Source organism: Harpia harpyja, chromosome 6 (genome assembly GCF_026419915.1).
Source record: "Harpia harpyja isolate bHarHar1 chromosome 6, bHarHar1 primary haplotype, whole genome shotgun sequence".
Taxonomy (NCBI): Eukaryota; Metazoa; Chordata; class Aves; order Accipitriformes; family Accipitridae; genus Harpia; species Harpia harpyja.
Window position 1 is genome coordinate 13032055 of NC_068945.1, and position 27879 is coordinate 13059933.

Consider the following 27879-nt stretch of genomic DNA (forward strand, 5'->3'; position numbering starts at 1 on the left):
ACATACAGGAAATCAAACTATTAAAAATATTGTTTTGTTGCTGATTTTGCCTAAAAACCAGATATAATATCTTCTTTGATAGCCAAATTATTTCTCCTTGTTTTTCCTGAGCTTGCACAGATTTGAGAGGAAATATTGACTCGGTGAAGGCTCAACTCTTTCTCCAAATTGTTTGATAGTCTGACAAAATAGTCTGGAAGTATTTGAATGCCAAATCCATAATTCAAAACAAAAACTATAAAGCAACAGTTTGGGTCTCCTTTAGACGTAAAAAGGATAAAACACAGCTGAAGTCCGTTTTCCTTTTGTGTTACCTTTATGTACCACTCAGGTCATAAATACTCCTCTGCTTGCAGACAGCTGTAAGGGTTACCTTACATAGTCTCATGAAAACATTTCTCTGATTGTTGACATTTGAAAAGAGAGAGAAATGGTTGACATGAGAAGTGTCTAGTACACTAACATCCACAATGAACTAGAAAACCATTTTTAAATTTCCTCTGAAATTTACTAATTTTTAGAACCACCCTCAATAGGAAACTATGTAATTTGACTACTTAAAACAGCAAGAAAGAAGAATTGCAGAGATGAGCTGCCTTTGAGTTTGTTTCCTTTTCAGCTTATAAACTGTTAAGATAGAATGGCATAAAAATGTTGAAACAGCATATAGTTGTAATGGCATACACACTATAAAAACCATAAACAACCACTAATGGTTCTACTTTTCCTACTGCATGGGGATTGTTTTCATAAGTGAATGCCCAGAACAAGAAATATCAGTTAGAAAATTCACATGCCCAAAAGCATGGACTGGATGATAAAACACAGCTACGATAAACCCACTTCACTGTTGTTTGAGAGATAAAAAGCCTCTTGCTGCTTGCTACCACTGCAGCTATTCTCTCCCTCTCCTCTAAATTTTATTTATATTAGAAGAATTTGTATTACTGCTTTCCCTTACTGAGGACTGTTTTTCTACAAATGGACATAATAAAATTACTTATGTCTTTACAGAAGAAAATAGAAAGCAGATTGGGGTGCTCAAAAAGTATTGGTTTGCTTTATGTAGTCAGTGTAGGCTTTCTTGTATTGTCTTGATAATTACTTTCCCTCCTGTCATAAATTACTATAAATAATCTGGAACACCACAGGTCAATAAAACCTAGGCATGTTGTCAGAAAGGCAGCTTCCTCAATTTAGGTAGTTGATGATTAGCAAATCTCAGGCTAAACCTTGCATTTCTCACCACCAAGTTAAATTTAATATCTATCTTAAGTGAACATTATAACCTCAGCAAATACCATAGTGAATCTGAATTGACTAATTGTCTGGTAAGTGCAAGCTTAATTGCATCATATATCACGGGGCCATTCACGTTGTTTACACCCAAACTGTATGCTAACCTTAGTTTTAAAAACCTCCACTACCATTCTGATGAAAGTAATATCCTTATATGGCCATAGTTCCTGGTCAAATTCTGGTACTGTTGCACCAGCCTGCTATGTACGTGCTTAGTCAAACTACCAGAACAGGAGGCAGTGATCTTTCTGGCACTGGAAACATCAACCATTATGGTAAAAAAAATAGGTAAGTTTAGTTACTTTTTCTAAAAGCTCTTAATATGGTTTTGGGGAGGTGCTCAAGCTGCTTTTCCTGAAGTCACCTTTAACAAACTATTCTGTGTGTTTTAACAAACAGAATTGAGAAGCACTTCCTGGTAAAAGACTCTACCAAGCAATTAGTAGCCTTTATGGAAGCTAGATGAAGAGAAGAATCTAAAGCATTTAGCAATTGCAAAGACCTTTATTGTCTGTACACTCCAAGGTCATGATCATTATTCCTATTATATCAGAGGACAGAAGGCAATTCAACAATTACAAGATTAAAAAAAAGAAAAAGACATTGTTTCCCTGCCTTATGAGAGCCTGAAAATTCTGTGGTGCTGCCTTTTTGGACGTTCCAGTGACATAACATCGGGAGCTTGATTCAGAAACTGAATAATTGTTCAAGGGCAAGAACATAAAATGGGTAATTGTTCAAGGGAATGGTGTGTGGGGAATGTGAGTGATGTGATTAGACATGGTGTCAATAAGGATTTCAGGGTTGTTGGTGAGTGTAATGTTTGATTTTTCTGCAGTGTAATTGACTGAAATCTTTCTCGTCATATAATTAAATCATTATTTTATCGTGAAAGCTGTTTCATCATATTAAGAAATGGACATGCTACAAAAATGCAAAAGATGATATAGCTTCTATAACACAGTTAAAGGTTTGTATTCCTTGTGAAAAAGGCTGAAAGGTTGTAAACACCATGCCTGGGGACAAACCTTTAGCAGTAGATTCTGATTCTGAAATCTGTTCTGTTTTTTCTTCGCCATTAGACTCATCCACTTCTGCTACTGTAGTTAACTCTGGTTCACTCTTATAAAGCCTATAATCAGGACCCTGAGGAACGACAAGTTATAAGGTAAATAAACAGGCATTTTTGTACAAGCATTTATGTCTTAAGACTCAAAACAGTTATTTTGTGATGACTCTGTTCTCACTTTAAGACAATGTTTCATTGTTCAAGCACTATTGCAGCAGTATTTCTTCGCAGTTAATTTGAGTAACAACATTTGCAGACTCAGAAATTACAGAAAAAAATTGCCATAAAAATGCAGCGGGTTTTTTTTTTTTCATTTAAATGATCTTCAGTAAACAAATTTGTATAAGATTTCAGCAAAAACTGATTCTGAGCCTAGAGTTTTATGAGAACTTGTGAGTAGAAGAATCTAATTTTCTGAAATTTACTCAGAGACAATCATTTAAGTCTTAAGACATTTTATGTAAGCGCAGAATGTATGACAGGAAAACGTGAAGAGCAAATGATGGAGCTATAAAGAAAGCTAAGTAAACAAAAGCAGAAACATAACACAAAAGTAGCCAGATGACAAAATAAAAATTGTGACTGTGCAAAGGAAGGGGGATGCTTCAAGAACAATGTGGCAGTTTAAGCCACTTACACAGTAAGATCCATTTCTCTGATATCCTTGCACTTGGTGAATCTTCTTTTCTTCTGGCAGATGTACTGGGCCCCTGCTATAACAGAGCAAGGAGCTGCTATCACTGGGCAGAGGGGGGATTATGGGAGGATGCTCTGTAAAGTCATAGGACCGAGGGAGTGGAGGACGAGGTGGGACTACTTCCTCTTCCTAAAGATTGTAGAATAGTCACCTTATTTAGATGTGCACACCTGTTACAATTATTTATAACTTAAAAAGAAAAATATATTATGATAGCTACACCAGCTATAGACTGTGGAATTAAAGGGACAATGTCACACTAAAAAAAAAAAAAAAAAAAAAAGGCCAAGAGAGCTTTTTCTTTGGGTTTCTTTGGGGTTTTTTTTGTTCATTTGCTTGCATTTTATTACTACCACCTAGACTGAAATACTTCAATAGTTTCATTATTCAGCTTATCAAGATTTTGAATTCTAACACCTGCACTTTCTGTTGGACATGTATGAACTCTCTGAATCATCCTTTTAAAAATTAAATTCAGTATCTTGTTAAGATTTTTACATAAATCAGACTTTTAGAAAGTTCTGTAAGCCAGATGTATATTGCATACACTTTAGATAACCATGACAATGTCCCTTTAAAACTGTAACTTCTAGCCAGATTTTCAGAGGAATTGAACATTTGGGAGCTCCCACAGTTTCAGCTGTTCTTGTGGGTGCTCTGGCCATCTGAGAACCCGGCTCAATATGTGAATAGACATATAAAGCAATGTATTCCTTCCCATGAAAAGTATGGTGGGTAGAAAACAAATCCATAAGTCAGGGTTTATATTTCTAGGGTAAGAGCCTAGGGAGAGGAAAAGGTGAGAAATGGAAAAGAGAAATATACCAGTGAGAATACAAAGACACAGAACAAATGAACGTGTTAGAACTACTAGTGGAGATATCAGTCTTTAAAACTAATTTATAATGCAATATTTTCACAGAAACATACTGAATACGTACTTCAGACATGCTTAAAACAATTTATTATAATGTTCATTTTTATCATAGGTATAGTAGAAATTCAGTGATGCTAAAATGGTAAATATGCTAAAACCATACCTCATTTTTATATTTAATAGCTGAAAATGTCCTTGATCCCATGAAGCCTGTTTAGGGGGAGGGGGAAAGGCGTAGAAAGAAAGAGAAAAATTGTTTTCAATAAACAGCTTTTAAATTATGAACTATAACCTGTTGCTATCAAATATGGAAAGCATTAACTTAGAATAGATGATTGCTTTCTTCTTTCCTCAGCAATTGTACCATTTTTTTCAAAAATGCAAAAGCAACTGTGGACCTTATCCTTCAAAAATGTGTATGATCCAAACACACTTCCTATGAGATAAAAGCAATCAGTTTACCTGCCTCTGAAGAGCTTCTTTGTTGTTTATGTTTACTTAAACCCTCCATGACATCTTGAATTCTCCACAGTTCCTTCTGAATCTGAGCACGCTGTATCCCTGCTGACTCAGTCTGCCAGTAAGTAAACAGCATATATAGGAAATAAATTAGAATACACTGCAAGCGGAAAAAAACAGAAAACCTTTTTCTTTCTTTAGTTTACACTGCATATCCTTTCCCAATGAAGGAAAATAAAGTGCAGTAATGACAGACACTCTCCTTTCCCATAAAAGTGCAACATTCAAATATTGTCAGAAATAAGAAATGTAAGATTAACTAATTTCATAATGTGTCAGTTAATTTGACAGCAATTTGCTAGTTCAAACTCCACTTAGGAATAGAATTGTATCTACTGTCTCCAAAGAAAATCCAAGCAAACTTTGCACAGGAGACTTACAACAAAAGAAAAGGAATCATCAGTTCCAACCCTAAAATAGGTGCCGATGAACATGGTATTTGCATTCTAGCATATAAACTGTGGGCCTATTTGCATGCTTTGGTCATGCATGCTTTGGACTGCATAACACAAATTTCTCAGCTCTTGGGCTTCCTTGTAATCTCCCTCTCATAGCTGCATAGAAAATCAATCCCTGGAGCAAACAGCCTTTAATGCCTCCCAGCATGGACCACACCCATCTGCCCACTCCAGATAACGTATGCACATCTCTGCCTGCGCATCTCTGTGTGTGTGTGTCTCAGAAAGATCTCCTGAGAAATTCAGAACTTATACTACCTGTCCAATCCTCCACAGCACAGTGAGGTAATAAGATACACGTCAGAACTCTTCATATGCAAGACCTGAAGCAATGCCTAGAATATTTTTTATTATAATTTATTTTGATAGAATGATTTAATTACATTTTAAAATATTCAGTTAAATGGAATAATTTGTGCGAAGATTTAATATGACTGTCATAGCAATTGAAGTCTGAGAAAACTACCCCCTTTTGGACCCCATCACTGAAACAGAAAGAGGAGGCTTCTAGACACAGGAAAACCAGTGCTATAGCTTCAAAAAACCAGGAAAAGCTGAAGACCTCCTCAGAGCTTACAGACTTCTCATTTATTTTTATACCTTGGAAGTTCACGCAGCCCATGTCCCCCTTTTTTCACCTGTGTAGTTTTTAAACAAAATCATAGAAAATGAAAGTGACTTAAGTGTACTTTAAGAGCTATGCCACACCTGAATTTCTCCAAGACGATCAAGTTGCTCCTGCATGTGGTTCCTTGTAACCGTTACATCATACTCCAGTTTGTCATATTCTCTCCAAGCTCTTTCCAGTTCCTAACAGAAGAATTAGAGATGCACATTCAAGTACACAAAAAAAAAAAAAAATAAAATTATTTTTCTTCATTCAGTGGCATGAAACTTAAGGAAGTAATGCATAAACAGATGTCAGCAATAAATAAATATGTATTTTAGAGAATGCAATGTTTAAACACCTTTTTGATTTTCTAATGATACTGAATGGAATTCAAACAAACAGCATTTTGTCTTTTCACAAACAAAAAATATAGGCAAGGGCAAAATCTTCAGAATATGTCTTTATAGTCAGCAGGCATGTGGGTCTTAAGCTGTCCTTCCACTGAGGCAGAAAACCCACAAAAATGGATGCAAATTTGTCTCTTTTATCACATAGAATACATATGTGTGAGTGCACAGCATGTGCATGTACATGCAATGTATTATGCATGACAAACATAAGTCATCCAACCCTGCCTGTGAGGTTACCCGTGAATGCTCCAAGCCTGCTAATACACCATTCTTTTACATATGTGAAACTACAAACACCAGAAGGGAGAAGGTGCAAAAAGAAAATCTTCTTTGAGGTCAGCTCTACCATCTCACTTTTTAAGCCTACATCAAGCAATTTACTCAATTTAGCATAAATTAAAAACTTAATGAGGGAAAGTATATCTTGAGGATTTCCTTTCCCCTAATTCCCTTTTCATTGTCCAACCAATTCCTTTTACAACATAGTCTAACGTTCAGCCTAAAACCAGTATTTCATGGCCTGCTTTGTATCAATTTCACCACAGCAAACCACTGGAATTTAACACTGAAATACCTTTTTGGATATATATACATAAGTAGGGAAAAATGATTCTTTGCCTTGTCATTTCAGTGTAGAAACCATCATGAAGTGGAAAAAGACAGTAAATAGCAATTCCCTTTCTTTCCTTTTTTTTTTTTTTTTAAGGTTTTTGAAAGTGCATAACTTGAAAGATCTTTTAAATATAATGGCCCACTATTAAGAGACCATGACAGTATAATCTTTTCTTCTTTTTATCCTACACCTTAAAATATTGCTTAAAATACATCGCCTATCTGATTGAATATCTGATAAAGTTTGCACTTGCTACTATTTTGCCATCATATGACATAGCTTATTTGCATTATTTACTTCTTCTGTAATCAATTTTTCATATTATGTAGATTAAAATTACCACACCAATTAAAGTCAGTGTGCACTCATTCCTGCCAAAAAAAAACCCCAAACCAAAAAACTACTCAATGAATACAGTGAAAAGATCACTTTCCAGCTGCCTTTGTCAAAAATACAAGCAAGTAAAAGACAACTGAGTTTTGTTGGAACGTAATGAAAAATAACCAAAGAAAAACAACCCAATTAAGAATATGAACATGAAGATAATCGTTTAATACTTCATTGAGTTTTACTGGCAAGAACGTATTACTTACTGCAGTAGCTCGCGATACTTCTCGACAAGTGCTAAGTAGTCCGTTCTGCAGGTCATCTCTCTGTAAGACTACATTTTGTATGGCTGCAGGATTATCTGCATTCATTTCTATCTCCTGACTTGCTGATAGCAAAGCTTGCTCAAGCGTGTACTATTATAATAAAAAGAATTATTTTTAATGTTCTGCATCATTAGGCTGATTTTAATTTTATTTCAGTTATCAATGTTCTGATAATAAGCATGTAAAATAACATCCACTTTAGGTAATAAATACAATTGTCCTACTTTCTCCTTGTGTAGCTGTTGAAGCTTCTCCTCCAGTGCTTGTACAACTTTATCTTGTTCACATAAACGGCTAAGCTTAGCCTAGTATATAACAGAAAATGATTGCAATTAGGATTTCATTTTTAACATCTTCAGTAATCAAAATATAACTTGATCAAATCATTACATGAATCTATATAAAATGTTATTACCACAAAATAGGAATTCTAAAATTATGAAGGCATCAGTCTTGCATTTTCAAATTAATCTTAAGAAACCCTCTTAAGATACTATGAAATAAGTGTTATTATAACTTGAAACAGCATGGCTGAAAACATATAATTTATGATTCTACAGCTAAACCTTTACAACTTAATAATAGGTATTAAATACCTTTTTAATTTACATATTCCTCAGTATTATTGCCAAAAGAACATTGTATTACTTTTGCAGCCTTTCCCATGGTTTATTTCTGGTGGTAGTTTTTAATAGTTAGTTAGTAGTATTATCCACGCTCTGCTCTGTTTTAGCTCTTACCAAGGCTTGGCTATAACTAAAACTGTTCCACTCCAGCTCCAGTTTGAGCAAGTAACTGTTCAGCACACTCTAACCAATTTGAAACAGTTTACTTTTCTATTTGAACAACCTTTTTTGTTCAGTTTGTGCTGCTCTGACTTTTTAACTCTAAGAAAACACTGGAAGCCTGCTTTCTTTTTTACTCTTAAAATAACATCCCTTAAATCATTATGTCTACTCTTAGTTGCATTGTGCAAGAATGACTAGACATGCATATGTATGCATATACAGTATGACTATATGAGTGTATTTTTCACCACCAATTTTACAGCAAGCGCCTTTTCTTTAGTAACTAGCAACCCGATACTCTAAATGGTAACTACCCATGCCAAATTTCAGTTTTGCAGTATCGGTCATATTTCCTGAGAAATTACATCTCATGCTTATAACTGAACTACAACTACAGAGTTTTTCCCTTCTTAAGTAATTAATTCCTTTCTGGAAGCAATTCACCTTTGAACAGATATAATACGTGAAATTAGAGCCTAAAAGATAATACCTCCTGCAAGTTAGAAGCTTATTATGAAAAGAGTCTTATGCCCCTCAGTTTCACAAAGCAATTTCTATTGGTAATCACCTATATGAAGTGTGTTTCAAACCCTAAAGTCAAGGGGGAAATTATTATCAAAATAAAGAGACAAATACCAACATTTCCAAGGAAGAAGAAATACAAATTACTTACATCAATATCCAGCTCTTCAGTTCTATATTTGTATAGTGTACCCCTACATTCTTCTTGTGTTAACTATAAGGAAGAATAATAATGCCATAAAACAACTTAATTGGACTATGAAAATGAAACTACTGTTCAGCTTAAGAGTTTTAATAGCGAAATCAGCTTTTGCTTGAAAGTCAAACATACTATATTGAACAATATATTTTTAGCCAGTATGTATTAATGAAGATAAGTAAATGGGATGTCAAGCAGACTGTCAGTAGAAAGTTGCAATAACTTAATACACTATGTTTCTAATGAAATTGGATTTTTAAAGATGTACCACTAACTCAATCAAGTATGGATTATGTAGGAAGATGAAAACGTCAGAGTACACCTAGACAAAGTTATACATCATTATGTACGTTTTCTTATGTGCAATCTAAACACAGGGGCTCATTCTACTTGGAATTAACTACTCTAGGCCCGCTAAGATCAAGTCTATTCACAAGGAAGATATTCTGATGTGAATCCGAAATCAGAACAGAATGACCTAAGTATACAAAGCATGTGTAAAATATCTCATTACAGACATATGCCCAGTAAGTGCCACCAAATACCTTTCTACCTACTTTTTCATATGGATTCCCTACCCTCCAATAGAGTTGTCCTGGTTTCGGCTGGGGTAGAGTTAATTGTCTTCCTAGTAGCTGATATAGTGCTATGTTTTGGGTTCAGTATGAGAAGAATGTTGATAACACTGATGTTTTCAGTTGTTGCTAAATAGTGTTTACACTAAGTCAAGGATTTTTCAGCTTCTCATGCCCAGCCAGCAAGAAGGCTGGAGGGGCACAAGAAGTTGGGAGGGGACACAGCCAGGGCAGCTGACCCAAACTGGCCAAAGGAATATTCCATACCATGTGATGTCATGCCCAGTATATAAACTGTGGGGAGTTGGCCGGGGGGGATTGCTGCTTGGGAACTAACTGGGCATCGGTCGGCGAGTGGTGAGCAATTGCACTGTGTATCACTTGTTCTGTATATTCCAATCCTTTTATTATTATTGTCATTTTGTTATTGTTATTATTATCATTATTAGTTTCTTCCCTTCTGTTCTATTAAACTGTTCTTCTCTCAACCCATGAGTTTTACTTTTTTTTCCCCCTATTCTCTCCCCTATCCCACTGGGTGGGGGGGGAAGCAAGTGAGGTGCTGCGTGGTGCTTAGCTGCTGGCTGGGGTTAAACCACAGCAAAAGTATTACCAGAAATGCCATAAATGGAAGCCCTTCTATTTTATCTTTGGACCTATGCAAACTTGTCTCCGCATGCCAGTCAGCATGTAAGCTATCCTCACACTACTTTCATACAGCTCCTCACATTAAGTTCTTCACTCTTTCAGTCTCTGAACTGGCCAGTAACAAGATTTAAAAATATTTTACATGAAAAAAGGTAGCGCCCCATTTTAGAATGGACTGTCACATACAGTATCTACTTAATGTCCTACACTGCACTTATTGGCATAACACTATCAACCTTCATATTCTATTTAATTAAAAACATGTGTGCATTGAGTCCCAACACAGATGCTTTCCTTTCATGTATCTGTCATAATTAGGTCATCGTGATTTAATAGTGCAAGACAGACTATAAAAACACAATTCTATGTTAAAGCACACTTACAAGTAAAAGGACGAGGGAAGGGTTAATCAGACAAGCATTCCAAACATATAGTAAATCTTCAACACACTTAAGTGTTTCATTTCAAGACATTATGTCCACATACCTCATGCAAATGCACCTGGTGACAATTTAAAAGTATGTATAGTGTATTAAAACCACACAATAACTTTCTTTGAAATGGACATTTTATGAAAATGAGTGTTGGAATATGAAAAAAGCCACAGCACTTTTGCACCTCATGAATGTCACAAAAATTAAGATATCTGTTTAAACTCTTACTATTGTAGAGTTGTGTTTTTTAACTGTTGATTTTATCACAATGAGAGAAAAATGAGGAATGGAAATATTTAAAAAAAAAACAAACTCATAAACATGGCCAAATGTCTTTAACTTACAGAGAAAACCTAATTATATTTCACAACAGGAAGATTTTACAAAAGAAAGATTATTCCCTATTAGAAAAATACATCTTCCCAAGACACTGCTTAGCATTTTATATAGCTTGCCTGGAAAAATGTAACGTTATTTTTTCAAGGCAGTATTTTTTACACTGTTTTAATTTTTTAAAAAAGACATTGATTTTTTTTTTGGCATTTCAGCCTTAATTATAGCCAAGTTTAAAACAGCTTGCCAATTCAGCATCCTTATCCTTGCTTGCCTCCTAAAAGGAATATATTTTAAGTATTCAGAAAACAAAAACACATTTTCAAAGACGACTATGCATGTGCTAATTCTTCTTATTAAAATCCTATCACACTTTTAAAATTGCTGCCAACTTCTTGCTTTTGTCAGCGGTACTAGTTTCCCACAATAGGCACTGCTGGAGGGCCAATTCATTTCAACATCTCTACTGCAACATTTTACGTAGACTTAGCGCAAAAACTCTAAAAATAGTATGAAACACTTAATCCATCTCTGACAAAACAGCAGCTTCTCTTTCCATAGCACATCTATAAATCAGCTTAAGGCAAAAAGTGCAGAATGCTATGACATCCTACTGGAATTATGAGAGGAATTGCAGTAGACAAAATGCAATTACACATTACAAGCAAGGTTAACAACCTCATAACCTTGGCAAATGCATTATAAGAGCTCCAACGATCAAGTTATCGAAATGTATTTTATGTCACATTCAACAAACGCCTCTTTCGCCAAATCATTCCTACAAACACTTCACCAGGATGTTAATTTCAGAGAAAGAGTGCCACCTGCTGAATCAATGACATGACTTGCTGCTGACTTCTACACTTTTCCTCAACATTTGCCTACTCAAATATAAAAAAGTCCATTCCTCTTACCACAGTGAAATACACTGTACAGCTCCCAGACATTAAGGAGCCGCACCCTGAATACCTACAAATAGAACTTACCATTTTTGAAAGGCAAACTGCATGTGCAGAGGGTGGCCAAACCTCTATCTGACATGTGAAAAGGTAAACTGACCTTAATTGAATTGCCATCTTATGTTCAAAATAATTTGTCATCTACTTTACAGTCCTACTGTACAGTCCCCATCTCTGTCAAACGCCAGTACCAGCTGAATCACATAAGTGGATAAATCCACCACAAAGGACACAATGTAAGATGTCCTTAAACGGAAATTTCTTCCCAAATAAAAGCAGATTAGGCAAATGTCTCTCTTGAGACATGAAGGGTTAAACCTATTTAAGCAGTCAATATTAAAAACTAAGTGACAGTATTATTTCATTACCTTATAAGCTATTTTCAGATTCTGCTAACCATTTTGATTCAATAAATATATGGCAGGAAATTTCACACCCTGAGAGCACACTAAGCATCTCTACAAGGTTACTGCACTTAGGAAATTAAAACAGGACAATCTAGGACATTTTGTGGGGAGCACAATGTTCAAGTTAGACTTCCAAAGGCTTTTTTCTTTTTTTTTTCTTTTCTTTTTTAAAGTACTTCTTACTATCAGGAAGCAGATCAAATGGGCATTTACCCCACAGTAAGCAAGATTTTCCTCTAATTTTGCATAATGTGACAGATAACATTTCAAATACAAATTGGAAATACAAGATTTTTAGCTCAAATACAATCATCTCGTGTTCATAACAAAACCTTAAAAATATTTCTACCTACAAGTCTCAAAATCTAACATGCATAACAGTTTAAATGTATGCAGCTGCTATAATAATAACAATAATAATGATGATGGTGATGATGATGATGATGATAATAGTAAAGTATGCCGTAAACAAGATCTCCCTATCCTTATAGGAGAAAAAAAATCAAGGACTATTTTTATAGGTTTTTAATGTATTAAGAATAATTACCCAAGCAAAGACCTAGGTGTTAGCTTGTTGCACTCAGATTTTCATTTTTTCCCCCCTTTAGGGAACAAACACACGTAAGAGGAACAGAGGATAATTCTACTTTTTAAAATCAGCATATACTGCTTTAGAAAACAAGATTAACATTCCTCACCTAGTATTAGAAAGAAAGAAAAAAACCCCCAAAGTAGAAATGGGTCCAGGCTGTAAAAAGCCTCAATTTTTCTTGTCTCTACATATGGAATCATTGCCCTGGCTTATACTTGTAAATTTACAGTACAGCCCATAGAGCAGACTGATGTAAGTCAATGTGATTTAAATAACTGTGAAGATGTAACAAATCACAAACAAAAATGTCTTATAAATAGCATATTTAAAATAGTATATATTTTACTAAAGAACCATTAATCATTAGAAACAGGAAGGAAGACACCTTAATTTTTAATTAAATACAAGCGTTTCTTGCTTTCCATTGCTTAACTCTAAATGAGCTTAGTCATAAAACTGAACTGAATAAACTGAAGCAAAGAAAGATCCTTTTCTCTACCCACAAGAATGGTTACAGTCATCACAAACTAGTTTATCATCTTGACAACAAAACAGGTTTCAGTCGCTTACACAGAGGCTTCTCCCAATTGTTTACATTTCTTTAAAACTGCAGTGGGAAAGATGATTGGTAAACCCAATTTATTTTATTTAAATAAAAAAATTGTATGTTGTTTAAACTTTAAATAAGTTGCCAAAATCTTAAACAGGTTAGTTTTACATCACAGAAGTTTAGAAGACTATTTAAGCGGTGAAATTTTGAGTGTATTTTTATCCTTTCCTGGCAGTTGGTTAATGCAGTATTTTGTGGAGGAGACTTTATCCATGAAAGCAGAAGGTCTTGCTGTTCTCCAGTTTATGCAATACATGGGTTTTTCTGCACAAGCCTGCCAACTTGTCGCAAACACTCTGACCTGAAGAGATCACAGCTCTAGTGACAAAAGGTTATTCCATCTTCATGACCTGCTAGATTCACTGTTTCTTTGACAAGAATGTCAAAAAAGGTGCTTATTCAGTGTCAAGTATGAAGCAGCAGGTGTGTCTACAAGGTGAAGGCAGTGCTGTGTAGCGATACCTTAGGTGACAGCATAGCTTTGTCAAGGCAGCGCTCTGAAATTTATTGGTATCCCTCAATAAGCAGGCAGACTAGCCCAGGCACAGCCATGCCTCAAATGTGTCTATATTAACATTAGAAGCTGAGCTAGTTTACCCTGACACATCCAAAGCACCTCTGTTCATTATATGTACGTTGACTTACTTGTCTTATGTACTCTATTACAGAAAATTGACTTGCTTTTAAAAAAATCATAACAGCTAGGCTTCTTAAAAAACAAAACAAAACAAAAAAAACAAACTCCACTTTCATTTAGGGCTTGAGGACACCTTACTTCTCCCATTCCTCTCCTAAATAGTTCCTTCAGGTTCCATGTTAAAGCTCCTATTGTGCACATAGGGGCACAAATTGAATGATCCTGAAATCAAAGTCACTCACAACCCAACTTCCTTTGGAAAGCTGAGATTTTTCTTGCAACTTTTCTGGATCACAAGCAAGTCTACAATGTGGAGTTGACTTCCAAAAAAATGAAACATGAAATTAAGCTGTAGCATATTTTAGAAACACGGCAAAGCATTAATAAATGACTGTGTTACATGGCAGAACATCTACTTTTCTTCAAACTATGCAACCTTTTTATGTCGTTTGGCTCACAAGGGCATAAATGCAAGTGCAAGGGAACTGGTCATATATTCCCTTTTGACTGGCAGCCAGAATTGCCCACCTCATCTGCTGCAATATATCATAGTCATTTAAGTAAGAACAACATCTTTGTTGCAGTTGAGGCTAGAAACTTCTTAAAAAGTCCCTGATGTGACAGGAGCTATTCAGTTAAGGCCCAGTATCTCTAAGACACTGCAGTGCCAACAGATACGTATTGGCCATGCTCATAAGTTAATGCAGGTCTCAACTCACAGACAATATTTCCATTCACATTTCTGATTCTTCTTCCATCTTACCATTTACAACCATCACTAGATACTCTAAGTGTGCACAGTTAAGTCTGCTGTGACTTTATGAACAGACACTGCCTTTTGGATTTACAGTCCCCAGATCAAAGTAAATTTGATCCTTCCTTTCTTCAGTGGCTAAAGGCTTGGTAGGTGCAAACAAAAACTTGTAAATCCACTTCCTAGAACAAAACAAAATTGCCAGAAATGACCAGGTAAACACCACTCACATGCTTTTGTAGTGGTCAAAAGAAAGAAGCACCTTTGAACACTAATTGCAGAGAATCATGCTAAGACAAATGTTGGAAGCTTATTGGAAGTTTTATGAATTTACTGGACACCTGCATAAAACATCAACTAATTAAATTGTCTAGACAGAAAAAGTTATTCAAAGTGTACATTTAATACTTAACAACAAAAACGCAGCAAAAGCCATGCTAACGATATTGCAGCATTTTATAAAGCATGGATGACTTGTGGTTTTCCAAAGCAAATAAGAGAACACCAATGTTATGAATAAATCTGAGGAACAACCAAAACTGTCACTAAGGAAAATTTTCGCAGATGATAAAGCAATTTCATTCACTATCCAAGACCTTACTTGCTGGTACAGTTGCGGTCTTAGCGCCGAGTTCTCAATCATAGTGTGAACCATGGTGATTAAAGGTTCATTCTCTTTCATCTATTTCAAATCAGGAGGAGCATACAGCAAACATCAGTTTACAGCATGGCTAGATTTGAAAGACGACACTGTAAAATATAGCCTCTACTTTAATTTTTTCTAATAATGCAGTAGATTACATTTTATCCCATGCTTTTTATATATTCCATCATTCAGTAATATCAACATCTGAAAAGTTTAGTAATATCAAAAAAATGTAACAAAACCACATAAATGCTCAAAACCAATGTAACATTTATTCACCAACACTCTCCCTTTTAAAAAATAAAAATGCTTAAAATAAGCCCAACTTTGCAAGATATTGAAATGAAAAGTATTATCGGATTATGCAATAGGAACATGCAAACCTTTACCAGAAAACCTTTTAAATTATAGATTTAATAACTCAATGTACATTAAAAAGATACAAGCATTCCCAGCTTCTTAATATTGAAGCGAGGTTTAGACTTATGTTCACGTATCACAAAATGCCTTTATATACTGCACTGATTTATATACTTAGGAACTTCGAATCATTACCCATTGTATGTATCCACCCTCATATATGGGTGTGAAACTCTTTCAGAACTGGTCAGACATTTTCTATAATGATTAGTATTTATTGATGTGTGTGCAAATGTCAAAACCAGATACTTTGATTATTACAGTAAAAATTGCAACACAGAAAATAGTATGGGATTTTTGGGTTTAAAAGTGAGACTTCCCTGACAGTAAGGAAAAAGTTATGAAAACAGATAGTTTTCCTCTCCAAAAGAAAATGAAAAGTCACTTAATGCACAATCCCCCTCCTATTTTTGTTGGAAGCTTTAGGACCTATTGAAAATTTTAGGAAACTTTAGCAATACCTGTTTCAAGTATGGTTACACAGGAAGGAAGTGTGTGTATGAATATTTATGATCTTTCACTCTGTCTTCATGTATATATATGCACTCACCATAAATTTGCACGGGAAGGTTTTGTCTCACAGATTGAAATGCAACAGAAAGCCTGAGTTTTTGATGCCTTTTGGAATTTCTTGCCCCTAATTACTTAGGAAAAAACCTAACTTGTACATTTGGAGAAGTATTTTTTTCTTCTCCTTATAGGAGCCACATTTTTCTTGTTACAGATAGAGGACCTTTTTGTTGTTGTTGTTGTTTTATACATAGTAAAGTCTGATAAGCTGATAAGTTCATCACCCAATAAAGAGTACCTTATCTTAAGAAGGCAGGCTTATGATGCTCTGTTTGTTCAAGGCAGGAAAAAACCAAACGAGCAACCCCTCCCATTGGCACCATCATCTACAGTATACATAAACAGAAAACGAGAACTGACACAAGAAGTTGTTCTCCCTTTACATTAAAATTTTGTCCAGAGAGTGGGTGCACAGGGTGATACCAAAAGATAGCTCCATAGTAAGATCAACAATAAGGTCCAAAGCCAAGCAATCAACCTACAGCCAACTGAAATATTTGTAAAGGAAAAATTGCTCTGAAGCTGAAATATTTTATTAGGAGTATACTGGTTTGGATGCATTTTTATTAGGAGGATTTCAACAGCTTCAGGCTGTTTGGCTAATTCTTTTTTACAGTATTTCAAATTTTTCCTTTCTGACTGATAACAGACACCGGAATTAATTTCTGTGGAACTGTTCAAAGATTGTTCTTATCCAGATTAGAAAAGAAGAAAAGTGGATTTGCTCAAAAGATGTTCCTAAGTAATGTTTTGTCCTCCAGCCAGCTCCAACTTTGATTTATAGGACTTCTTCCAATATTTTTACTACCATTGGTGCTTAACTGTGCTTATCTAACACTGCAAAGGCCAGTTATTTCCAGAAAAGCTCCAGTTCCTTAAGCCCTTATGGAACAAAGATGAAAAAACAGATAATTGGTAAAGTAATGCCAACCAAAGAGACTTTGTAGCAGCCAAAAATAGCAAGCTTTTTGTCCATTTAGGAAATAACGTTTCCAAAAAATACTGATATTTAACTACTGAGAAGTTAAGTTCTTGAGGGAGTATGTATCTGTCACAAACCTTCCATTAACTAAAGCTAGCGCACACGCAAGGCAATGCATACTGAAGAACTGTCAAAGTAAACTAGAGCTACGCTGGACACAATGGCAAGTCCCATGCTCTAAAAGGTGAAGAGGATACCTATTTTGTGTTCTTAAAGCATTATCATGAGGCTACTCCCAAACTGAAGTTGGACACTATTCACATTGAATAAATAGCTCAAGGAAAAATATTTGCTTGTTCACAACAGAAATAAGCCTTGATTTTCTCTCACTTCCGAAAAAAAAAAAAAAAAATTGTACAGTAAAGGATGCCTTTTAGATCCTATGTATAATACTAATAGCATTATAGAGTGTCTCCACTTAAAGAAGTCACAAAAATTGGAATTAAGATTTTTGTAAGCAAACTGAAGCGTGAACTGCCTGATGCCACACAGCAACACAGCAGTAAAACCAAGGAAAATCCATCAGTCCTGGCTTTATCACTTTCTACTTCTAGTAAATAACACTTTCTTCCCAGAAGTGATGCTTCATCTTTGCTTTTTTCTTTACTAATGTAGTATATAAAAGCATTTTCCAGTTGGAAGCAACGAAAAAAATACCACCTTGACATATGATCTATATGAACAGCTACATTATTTACAAGTGAGTATCTGAGTGGGTATTTTGTGTTTTAAACTGTAAAGCCAAACTATTGACAATTTTTCTCTTCCTTCCTTTTCCTAAATTCTCTTCTGTGTTTGATAACACCCTATATAGATGACATTTCAGTATGTGCTGTTCTGGTGGCAGTGATCAGCTGGAATAGCGGCTCCCTACCAGGACAGTTGACCTCACTGATAAGACCATATGTTTTGGGTGACAAAAGACTGAGCTCAGATTGGCAGTTTTATCCATTTCCTCTCAAGCTTCCTGATGGTAAAAGAAGTGGCAATAGGACCTGACCAAGCTTTTCTCCCACCTTTCCCCTGATGAAGCTTTTCTCCCACCTTTCCTCTGCTCTTTAATCTTCTGTCCAAAAAAAGAAGGAAAAAGCACTTTTCCTTCCTGCTGCCTTTTTACAGCAATGCTGCCTCCAGCGCAGACTTTTTTTCACCCTACAGGGCCCCTGTCCTTGAGCCTCCCTTCTTCCCCTGGGGAGGTAAAAGGGAAAAAAAAGCGGCAGAAAGAACAACAGTGGTGGCTGGGTCAGCTCACTCTACCTTTTCCAGATAACCTGAAAAATACAAGTAAGAGTAGTATCCTATATTTTGCTAATATAGGACATAGAATTCTAGGTTGAAACACAAGATATCAGATATAATACATGATATCTGTCAGCTCTATCCAAACCCCCTTGTACTATTCTAGCCTCCCTTAATTTACTACATTTTCCCAGAACCACCTTCAGCATCTCAGAAAGAGGTGGTGAAGAGGAAAAAATGGAAGTGAAACACCAAGACAGTATGGATGTTGGCTGTGGGACCTGGACTCCTTTATTTCTTTATTTGACAACTTCCTGTTCAAGTTCTGTTTATTTTTATGCACCCTTTGAAAAGTGAAAGAAACTAAAAATGAAAGTACCAGCAGAAGTATATGAACTACTTAACACCTAAACTATTTACATAAATAGCCATTTCAAAAAATGGGAAAAAAACCCCAAGACTAAATGAAATTTAGTAGAGCTTCTACTGTGACAAACCAACTTGGGATATGCTGAAATCAGTATGACAACATGCATGGAGAGTTTTACATAGATAGCTTGAGCTCAGTAGAAAAGGGTTTTTCAACCAAAGAAAAGTTTTACTATGAACATAAAATTCAGAAGTGTACTAAAAGACTGGTTTGCTGGAATTCTCCATAGTAGCAGAAAGATTCGAGTGCGACCTCCTGCCCTGGCTTTATTTACAAAGGAGAAAAAAGCGTGTCTAGCTTTTATTTGAAAAAAAATCCTACTTTTTGTTCCTGTTATTGTAATTACTGGGTACAAATGCATTAAGGAGACTGGTGGCTTGGATTTGGTAATACACAATGAGTCATCCCTTAAAATTTGATAATGCAGAAGACTGAGATTATATGTGCCCTCATTGCCATCCCACGTTGGCAAACAAATCATCATTGCCTAGGGTTGCTAGCTATGTTGCAGGAACTACTTCCTAAAAGGCAGACGAGTCTCTCTCCCAGCTCTCTACGAACCTTGAGCCAGCAGAGTGGTTCACAACCTCACTTTAAAAAAAAGGATGCTGGACAATCATTCTTTGGGCCATAAGACATCAAAGAAATCATATGGTTGCATGTAAGTGTGTCAAGTCTCTTCAATCTTTTCTTCCCTACCTCTGGACTCCAACAACAACAACAAAAATTCTGAAAGCGTAACACAAAAACATCAAAAAGTGTAACATAAGAATTTCTAAGCATCTCAACAGGAAACAGCAGTACAAAAACAAAGTATGATTTAAAAAAGGCTATGGGATATTCTTGAGTCTTGATAAGAAAGCCACCTAACCAGTAGACACCAACTTACTGCAACAGTAAACATAAAAGTTACCCTCCCTACACATGAACTTTAGTCTGCCTGAAAAATTCACCTGTGCAGCCTTGGTACAAACTTACTAATTATTGTTATGCATGGTACTGAACTCTTTGCAACCAAAAAGGTGAGAGTTGAAGATAACAGGACTGGAGTTCCACCACATGCTTTAGGCAAAGCAGGTTTTGACACTATTTCCAGGGATTAATACAATCGGAAATACCTTATTTAAGTACACTGGACATTTAAAATTCAAAGAGGGCAAGTGATTATGCAAGCTGGTTACAGTTGTGGATAACAAGGAAGAAAGGTCTCAACTAGACTAAAAAAAACTTTGATTTTTTTCTTCCCAAATTAAAAGAAAACTGATAATGGACAAAGTAATAAAAAGATATAATGAGATACCACCCCTAGAAGCAGTGGTACTCAAAGCAAAGAGAGTCTCAGGGGTATTTATTTCATACAGGTAGGTTGCAGGATTATATTAATACAAGGGAAAAAAAGAAAAACTGATCAGAAACTGGGACAAGTATTCCAACCTGCTCTTCCATGATTTTGTAATTAAGGTAATATATTTTAGACTTGATAATGATTTCTTGCTGTAAGAAGTGCAGTGATTTCTTGTATCTCTGGTAGGGGTAATTATGGCACGTTTGTAAGATTTAGACACTTCCCTAAATTAATGTTTATCACATCACATTTCTAAATTTTATCTGATGCAAGTAAAAAGAAAATCCTTCTTACCACTTTGCGTGTTATATATAGGCAATTCTTTCTGTTCAATCCTGTCTATTATACTCACAAGCTTGGCTAATCAAGCAACAGCATGGTACACAGTTTTACACTTCACATAGACAGTTATCTTTTCTTGGCAATGAATTACACTGTTGAAGACAGAATTACTCCCTTATTCCAAAACATTATAAACTGGAAATATTCGAGTTGGATGAAATATTTTGGCCTAATTTAGCAAGCAGTTTTTCCCTACTGTTTTGGACCTCCTGCAGCCCCTTAAGACAGAGATGTTTAGAAATGCATTGCCATCTAACTGAATTTGTCACAATTCACACCTTGTTTTCAAGAGATAATAGGAAAATAAAGTCACTGGGTGAACTAAGTGCATGTGTGCGGATGTCTCTGCGCGAGTGTGTGGTTTTTTGTAACTCACTGAAATCCTATTACAGGAACAGGTAGGACATAGAAGTTCTGAGAACAGTTGGTTTTAAGTGTAAGGCTGAAAAAGTTCATTAGAAGAAAGAATACTAGAAAAAGAAAAAGCTGTATTGATTTTTATATCTTTAACTAATGGACATGTAGTTGCTTATATTTCTTCTAAGCACTTATGACTGTCTTTTATAAGTGCCAGCAAAAATTTCCCATTTAAAAACTTCTCACACACAACTTGTACAGAAATCCCTTTTGATCATGCAACAAGCCCATAAAAAGAGATATGTGATATCACAATTCTTCACTTGGCAATCAATTATGTTAGTGAAGACAGAATTGTACCCTCACTCCATAAGTTATCAGAAATTGTAAAGAAGTAAAATCTTTTAAACCTTTAAGAAATAACTGAGTAAAAGGAGAAAAAGTAATGAGCCATGCTATGATTTGTTTAAAACATTTTTTCCTGTTTGACCTCCCTTTCATTTAGTGTCGTGTAGAAACATCTAATTCTTCTTAATTCAGAAAACTAAAATTATCAGAAGTTTCTATAAATTGCATGTGTGTCATATGAGCTTGGAAATATATTACGCCTCTGGTTAAAGATGATACAATGCTACAGTTAGTGTTATTATAAGAAGGAAATGAGGAACAGAAAAATTAATTGGTGGGTGGCTACTGTATTCTGACAAATTTTAAATTGAGGGTTTTTTTCCATTACAGGTCAAATTTGTAAGTGATTAAGATATTCTGTTCTACTTAAAAAGGGTGTGTATTAAATATCCAATTTGATAAAAAGCACTGAAAATCCTTCTCCCCAAATATTTCCAGCTTGATAGGAGCAGGCAAAAAGCATTAAGAAATGTAAACACACAAGAAAATTGCAAATCCCACCTGATGATCCAAATATATGGCATTCCTTTGAAGGTGATGTGAAAGAATCTCATTCTAGCAGGCAGCAGTCAGGGAGAAAAAGGAAAGGGACAGAAAGTGCAGAATGTATGAAAAGAGCTTTAAAAGATGTAAACTAGACAGTGATCTTTCTGTTTTATGTAGAAATATAATGCTGCTTTTATCTGCTTTTTTTTGGTGAAGTGTTAACAAGTTCTTATCCCAAAACAGAATTGATGAAAGTTTGCCATGAATCAGACTACGAACTACTACATTATGTTTTGGCTTTACATATAAAATACAGTAAGCTCATGTAAATTTCTACTACACAGAGAACTATAAACCCTTTGATAAATCTGTGTTTTAAACATGTCCTGATTTTTCTACACAGATTACAAGTAAGATTATATCTGATATGAGGCAGTATAAACAATAAATTAACCTCATGATCTATCACCACTGATTTTGATTATAACAATAGGTAAAAAACCTTTAACTTTAAACTTAACTACCATATATTTTAAATTGTTCCTATGGAATTTTGACTTAGGTAATATCAAAAAGCTATGAATAAAGCCTCAAAGGGTTAATAGCAAAACATCACATACACAATCAATGTTACTCTATTCTACTCCCATAGCAGTCAGAAAATTTTGCACTAACGGTACAATGCAAACTTTGATTAATGAATGACTACAAGTTAGTGAGAATGGTACATGACACACATTGCTTTATAGCTGACCTTTGGGCTGCTGGCCTCAAGTTTTAGTTGCATGAGCTGTGCTAGTGTGTGTTCCCGGATACTACTCAGTTCAGCTTGCTGCCGTCTCAGCTTTATTAGCAGCAGCGTGAGCTCCTCTGGCTGAAGGAGTGCAGTGTGCGAAGCCAAAGAGTAGAAAAAAGGTTAATTGGTATCCTAAACAACACTTAATTAAAATAAGGGTTCTTAGTATCTTTCTTACAAAAACTTTCTATAGTGATACAACAAAAGATACACCATTCTTCCCCCAAATTGACCACTTTCAAATATATAATGAAGGGTTAACTTTTAACTACTCAAAACAATTGATACTGCAAATGCTGTAGAAGTGGATCATTCTGTATAAAGGACAAAAACAAGTGAGGATTTTGCAGGAGAAAGTCTGTGCAGCCCTCAAACTTTTTCTGACATGCATATCAAATTGATGATATTGACTTAAGTAAAGGGGGAGATAATTTCAGCCCTTAGGATATCATTACCTGTACATGGACAGTCATTTGAGCTTGGTGAAAGGATGGCCAAAATTAAGAGTAAAAATAATAAAAACCCCACGATAACAGAACTACATCAGAAACAATCACCTTTCACAAATTAAAACTGCACAAGCATGACAAAAATAATTTTCCGTCCCACCTTCCACAGGTCTGAGGCTACCAGTTAATTTATTGCTTTAAATACTATTCTTCATCCCTTCCTAAGGCTGTATTGTACACCTTAGTCATAAAAATAAAGTCCAAGGTTATATATATAATGGAAATAAAGTCACACTCAAATAGGTATTTGTCAGGTAATTCCACACAGATCAGTTTAGGTCAGTTTGGGAAACTCTACCTGAACCATTCCTGGGAGCCACTTCTATTAGCAATACTTTCAAGAAAACAAACCACTTAACATCATATATTTTTGTTATGTTCCTGTTTGCTTCTGTTTCTTACACTTCTCCAGAAGTCAATCTTATAAGAAGTTAAATATTCATCCAGCATTTTGATTTCCCCACAAGTTCTGTGAGTTAAAAAACCCCAAACAAACCCAAACACAAAAAAACCCCTAAAACCCCGCTTGCTCTTTCCCACAGTCACAGAATTTCCCCAAAGCAGAGTAAAGAAAAAAAGCTCCAGAGAACCACATATTAAATTACTGAAAAACGAATACCAGTTTCTTAGAATAAAGAAGAAAAATCCCCGAGACTAAGCACGGTACTGGCACCGTTGTGAGCTCGTACCAAAGTGACCCACAAGAGGGAGCAAGGGATCGCCACATAGCTTCAGTTGTCAAAACCAACACCAAAGCCAAATCGTCTAATGGCCAATCTTCCTCTTACAGTACTCTTTCAATACCTGGATTTGAAATACTTAATTTCAGAGAGTAAGCGTAAGAATCTAGACTGCTATACAAGACATTTTCAACTTCTCTCCAAAAATCAGTGACAATGCTTTCAGTCTGAAAATTAACATCATTTCAAAGCACAAGAAAACTTATTTTTAGAAATAAGAGAATTAAAAGTAGCATCTTCAAACAAAAGGAACAGTGAATCACTTTTTCAAGATCAAAACTCTTCTCAGTATGTTCTGCAAAAGCCCGATTTTAGTGCATTAGGAATAAACTCTTTAATGGTACTTAAATGCAACGTTTGCAAGCAAACTTTTTTCCATAGAGGAGCCCATCGAACAGTAATTCCTACTCCTCTCTAGACATTCACAATGTTGCAAACATTTTTGACATTGCTGTAAGTGGTGTGCTTTTGATACAGCTCTTGGGACTCTTGCAACAACTACAACACAACATTTTGTTTAAAGAGCTACCTACAGGTTTCCTCCTCTGGCCCCTGCAACGCTTGTGCTGTGGGCAGGACTTCTGGTTTCTACAAGCAGAAGCTTGGACCTCCTTGCCCCCTACCCTGCTCATCAGCCCAGCTTCAGCCCAGGGGAGCTGATGGGGCCGTGAACCCAAAGAAATGTCTGCAGAAGACAAGGCGCAGAGATAAGGCACCAGCTACCAAAGGCAACCCCTAAGTTGCTGAAGGTGCCAGGGATTCATGCTGGGAAGTGCAAGAAACAGGGGTCAAGGCAGTGGAAGGATGGACTGGGGAGCTGTTGCCCAAAGCATGATTCAAAATCTGTATTCTTAATTCATAACTCACTCAAACAGTAATTTCCGATGGACAGAGAAAGATTACGGAAAGGAGACAAAAACTGGTAAAGAAATTACATAAGTTTAGGACTATCTCTTAGCTTTTGGCTAAGAGTCATGTTTGAATTAGGAAGGTGGATGGTATTCACCAATATTACTTCGATGAAATACCTTCAATGAGAATTTCAGCTCTACCACAGTAAAATGGGAGATGTCAGAAAGGACACAATTTTACCAAATGCAATTTTAGCATCCTCAAGTTTTCCAAAAAAGGTGAACTTTACTTCTAGGATTTTCTAAATAATTAATGGAGAAATAAGTGTTCTGTGATGTATTCTACCTTCTCCCAGGAATTTCAGTAATGGATCAAAGATGATTAAAAAAAAAAAAAATCATCTGTATTTCTCAAAGAAAATCTGGACTCAGCGGCTACACAATATTCTCAGAATTCAATGGAACCACAGAGGAGTACTTTATTTGCTTTAAAAATCCCTGATAATTAAAATAAAGGCTACATTTAATGCAACCTTTGAATAGAATAAAATTTCAGTGTTGCCTCTTCATACTTAAAGCATTAATCTTAAAAGAACCCTGATGTACCAAATAAAAATCCAACTCACTGTTTTGCCTTGGAGACTCTGAGGAGTAACAGGCTGTAAACTCAGACCTGCTGGCATTGACCTTCTGTCGGGCACAAAGACATGCTGTACAAAAACAAAATAGCACAGTATGATCCACAGTTATCTAAAAAACTCACAAACTATTAAATGCTAAAAAAAAGTCAAGCCAACTTCATGCTCATGACAAATTTGCTATGATTTGTGCCAGCTTTGGCCAGTCCTGCTCCCTGCTGATCTACTATCTAGGACACTCGAGTAGCCTACCTCTAAATTTTAGAAATACCCCAGCTTTCATCATTCATTTAATTAGCAGTCCTCCCTCAGAGTTGTTGCCCTACTGATAGCCCATGTAAACAACAATTTTAGTTTTTCACCCATCACTGAAAGCTGTTTAAAAACCTAAGACCTCTATATAGATGGGGTTTAAATCTTAAATTTACCTTACTGATTTCAAATAGCCAGTCTCCCTCTTAAAAACATGTCTGTGTTTTTAAGTTAATGGCAAAAGGTAGTTGTGTAACTAAAAAAATATGAACCAAATAGCATGAAAAACCAAAGGTAAACAGAAGTCTTGTATAAAAGACACTAAATATGAAATGAAATGCTAGCATGAAGTGTTTCACAAGGGAGAAAAAAATATCAGAAAGCAAAACATGGCTGAAAGGACAAGTAAGCACATGCTCTGCAGCACTGACCCTACTGATATTTCTCAGATTTGTGAGAAGTACTGATTACTAAGTTTCCAGTGCAGTTGAGACATAAAGGATGTCAAAACGACTCTTTTGTTGATAGGGACCTAAAAACTTTCAAAACCAAGACTTAGTAATGAACTGTAAGTTGTTTAAACTTAAACTGCTTTAAGATGTAGTTAAAGATTTTTTCCTGCATCAAGAAACATAAAGACACCTGAGATAAAGATTTAGGAATAATGTTCAGGACCATTTTACACAAACTTTAGTGTTATATCCAACTGAAAGTAATTTTTATGTAATTACCTCCAATTTATTAAAAAACATGCATAACACAAGCATGATGGATATAGCAGAGGCACATACGGCACCCCGTTTACAATTCTTTGTGTCTCCATCTCACTGATGAAGACCAGCGAAGTTACACCAGTCAAGCGCTAAGGTTGTGTGCAAATAGACTCTGATCTTTTGTGATCTCCCTAATAACTCAAAGGCATCAAAAGAAACCACTATGTTCAGTTTTCTGCTGGAACCCAAGGCAGGCAAACTTGTGGCTGAAGAATAGAAAACAGCATGTGGAAAGAAATCTGGGATTTTCAGTCCTCAGAGTTCCAGCTAAAAAAAGCTAGAAAGGAGAAAGTTTTCTGTACATACAACAAACTATTATGAACATTTTGCCTATTGACTCCTTTTCTTTCCTTTAGAGAACCACAGTATCAAGGACAGAAGTATTAGGACAACATGTTTTCACTTAGTGTATTAAAAAAATGCCTTTTTACTACCTTTAGATTTTTAAATGCTTTTTAAAACCAAACCTTTCTCTGTGAAAACAGTGATCTAACTTAATCTTCATTATAATACAGTGCAACATGAGTTTTACAGTAACTGTATACTTTCTACTAAAAATCCTTGTAAATAAGATTTTCAACTATTAAAATAAGTATTTTTACCTTAGTATGATGCGTCCTGTGTCTGCGATCAATAGTTACATCTCCCCTTTGCACCGGTGAAGACACTTCTGATCTGTAGGTCCGCTGTGGGGAATATCCTTGGAAACCAGCAATTGAACCATGAGAAGGTGAGGTGGGAATTGAATGCATCGTCTGATCAGAAATATTAATCATAGTTTTTGGGCTACTTAAAGTACTATGTCTAGTAAGAGTTGTTTGCTTATTGTAAAACTGACGTTGCTGCCATTCATAGAGCTGCCACATTGTGTCATCACGCATCGACCTCCGTTTTTCTTCGGCTGTAGCTGGTCCTATGGCTCTGTCGTAAGCCGATGGTGTTATGCTGCAGAGGCTCTCTGGCCGTGCTTTGCTGTTTCTTGGCAGGGTTCTGTAGCCTTCTGGGTAACGGGGTAAAACTTGAGGTCGATGACTTGGCATGTTTCTTGGTAACGTCTGATATGAGATTATGCTGAAACACAAATTTTCTTTTTATTAGTGGACAGCATTAATATTATGGCAATAGAGTTTTTCAATATTTGTTAGGTTTATCTAGTTAACTCTTACTTTTTTTTTTAATACTACAAGTATCATTTTAAAAACATGCAAGAAAATCAAGACAACCATTAATTGAAGAATCAACTATATTGGTTGAATGTACTGTGGCAGCTGAAACTCGATCCTCTCTCTGATTAGCTGCTTGATTATATAATCCATATTTCATCTTTTGACCAGTTGAACAGTTTAGTAGTGTTAAGTTTAGATCAAATCTTGTAACTCGTCTATGTGCTGGACAGTTCAGAGTTTTGAAAGCTTTGAAGTTCTATCCTGTT

At 35.6% G+C, this 27879-nt stretch overlaps 1 protein-coding gene across 16 annotated transcripts in view; it reads right to left on the reverse strand.

The window, feature by feature from the left end:
• Positions 1–27879, reverse strand: part of PLEKHA5 (pleckstrin homology domain containing A5) — a 178096-nt gene that overhangs the window by 16825 nt on the left and 133392 nt on the right. For 6 of the 16 annotated variants that reach the window (XM_052789355.1, XM_052789354.1, XM_052789353.1 and 3 more), the window contains 13 exons: positions 27050–27518; positions 25411–25494; positions 22643–22762; positions 21904–21957; positions 15265–15345; positions 8667–8729; positions 7430–7510; positions 7146–7295; positions 5628–5729; positions 4405–4516; positions 4106–4152; positions 3006–3194; positions 2328–2445 (listed from right to left, as the gene is read on the reverse strand). In XM_052789355.1, coding sequence (XP_052645315.1) covers positions 2328–2445; positions 3006–3194; positions 4106–4152; positions 4405–4516; positions 5628–5729; positions 7146–7295; positions 7430–7510; positions 8667–8729; positions 15265–15345; positions 21904–21957; positions 22643–22762; positions 25411–25494; positions 27050–27518 — 1670 coding nt within the window. The other 10 variants (XM_052789368.1, XM_052789367.1, XM_052789356.1 and 7 more) reach the window with 10 other exon arrangements.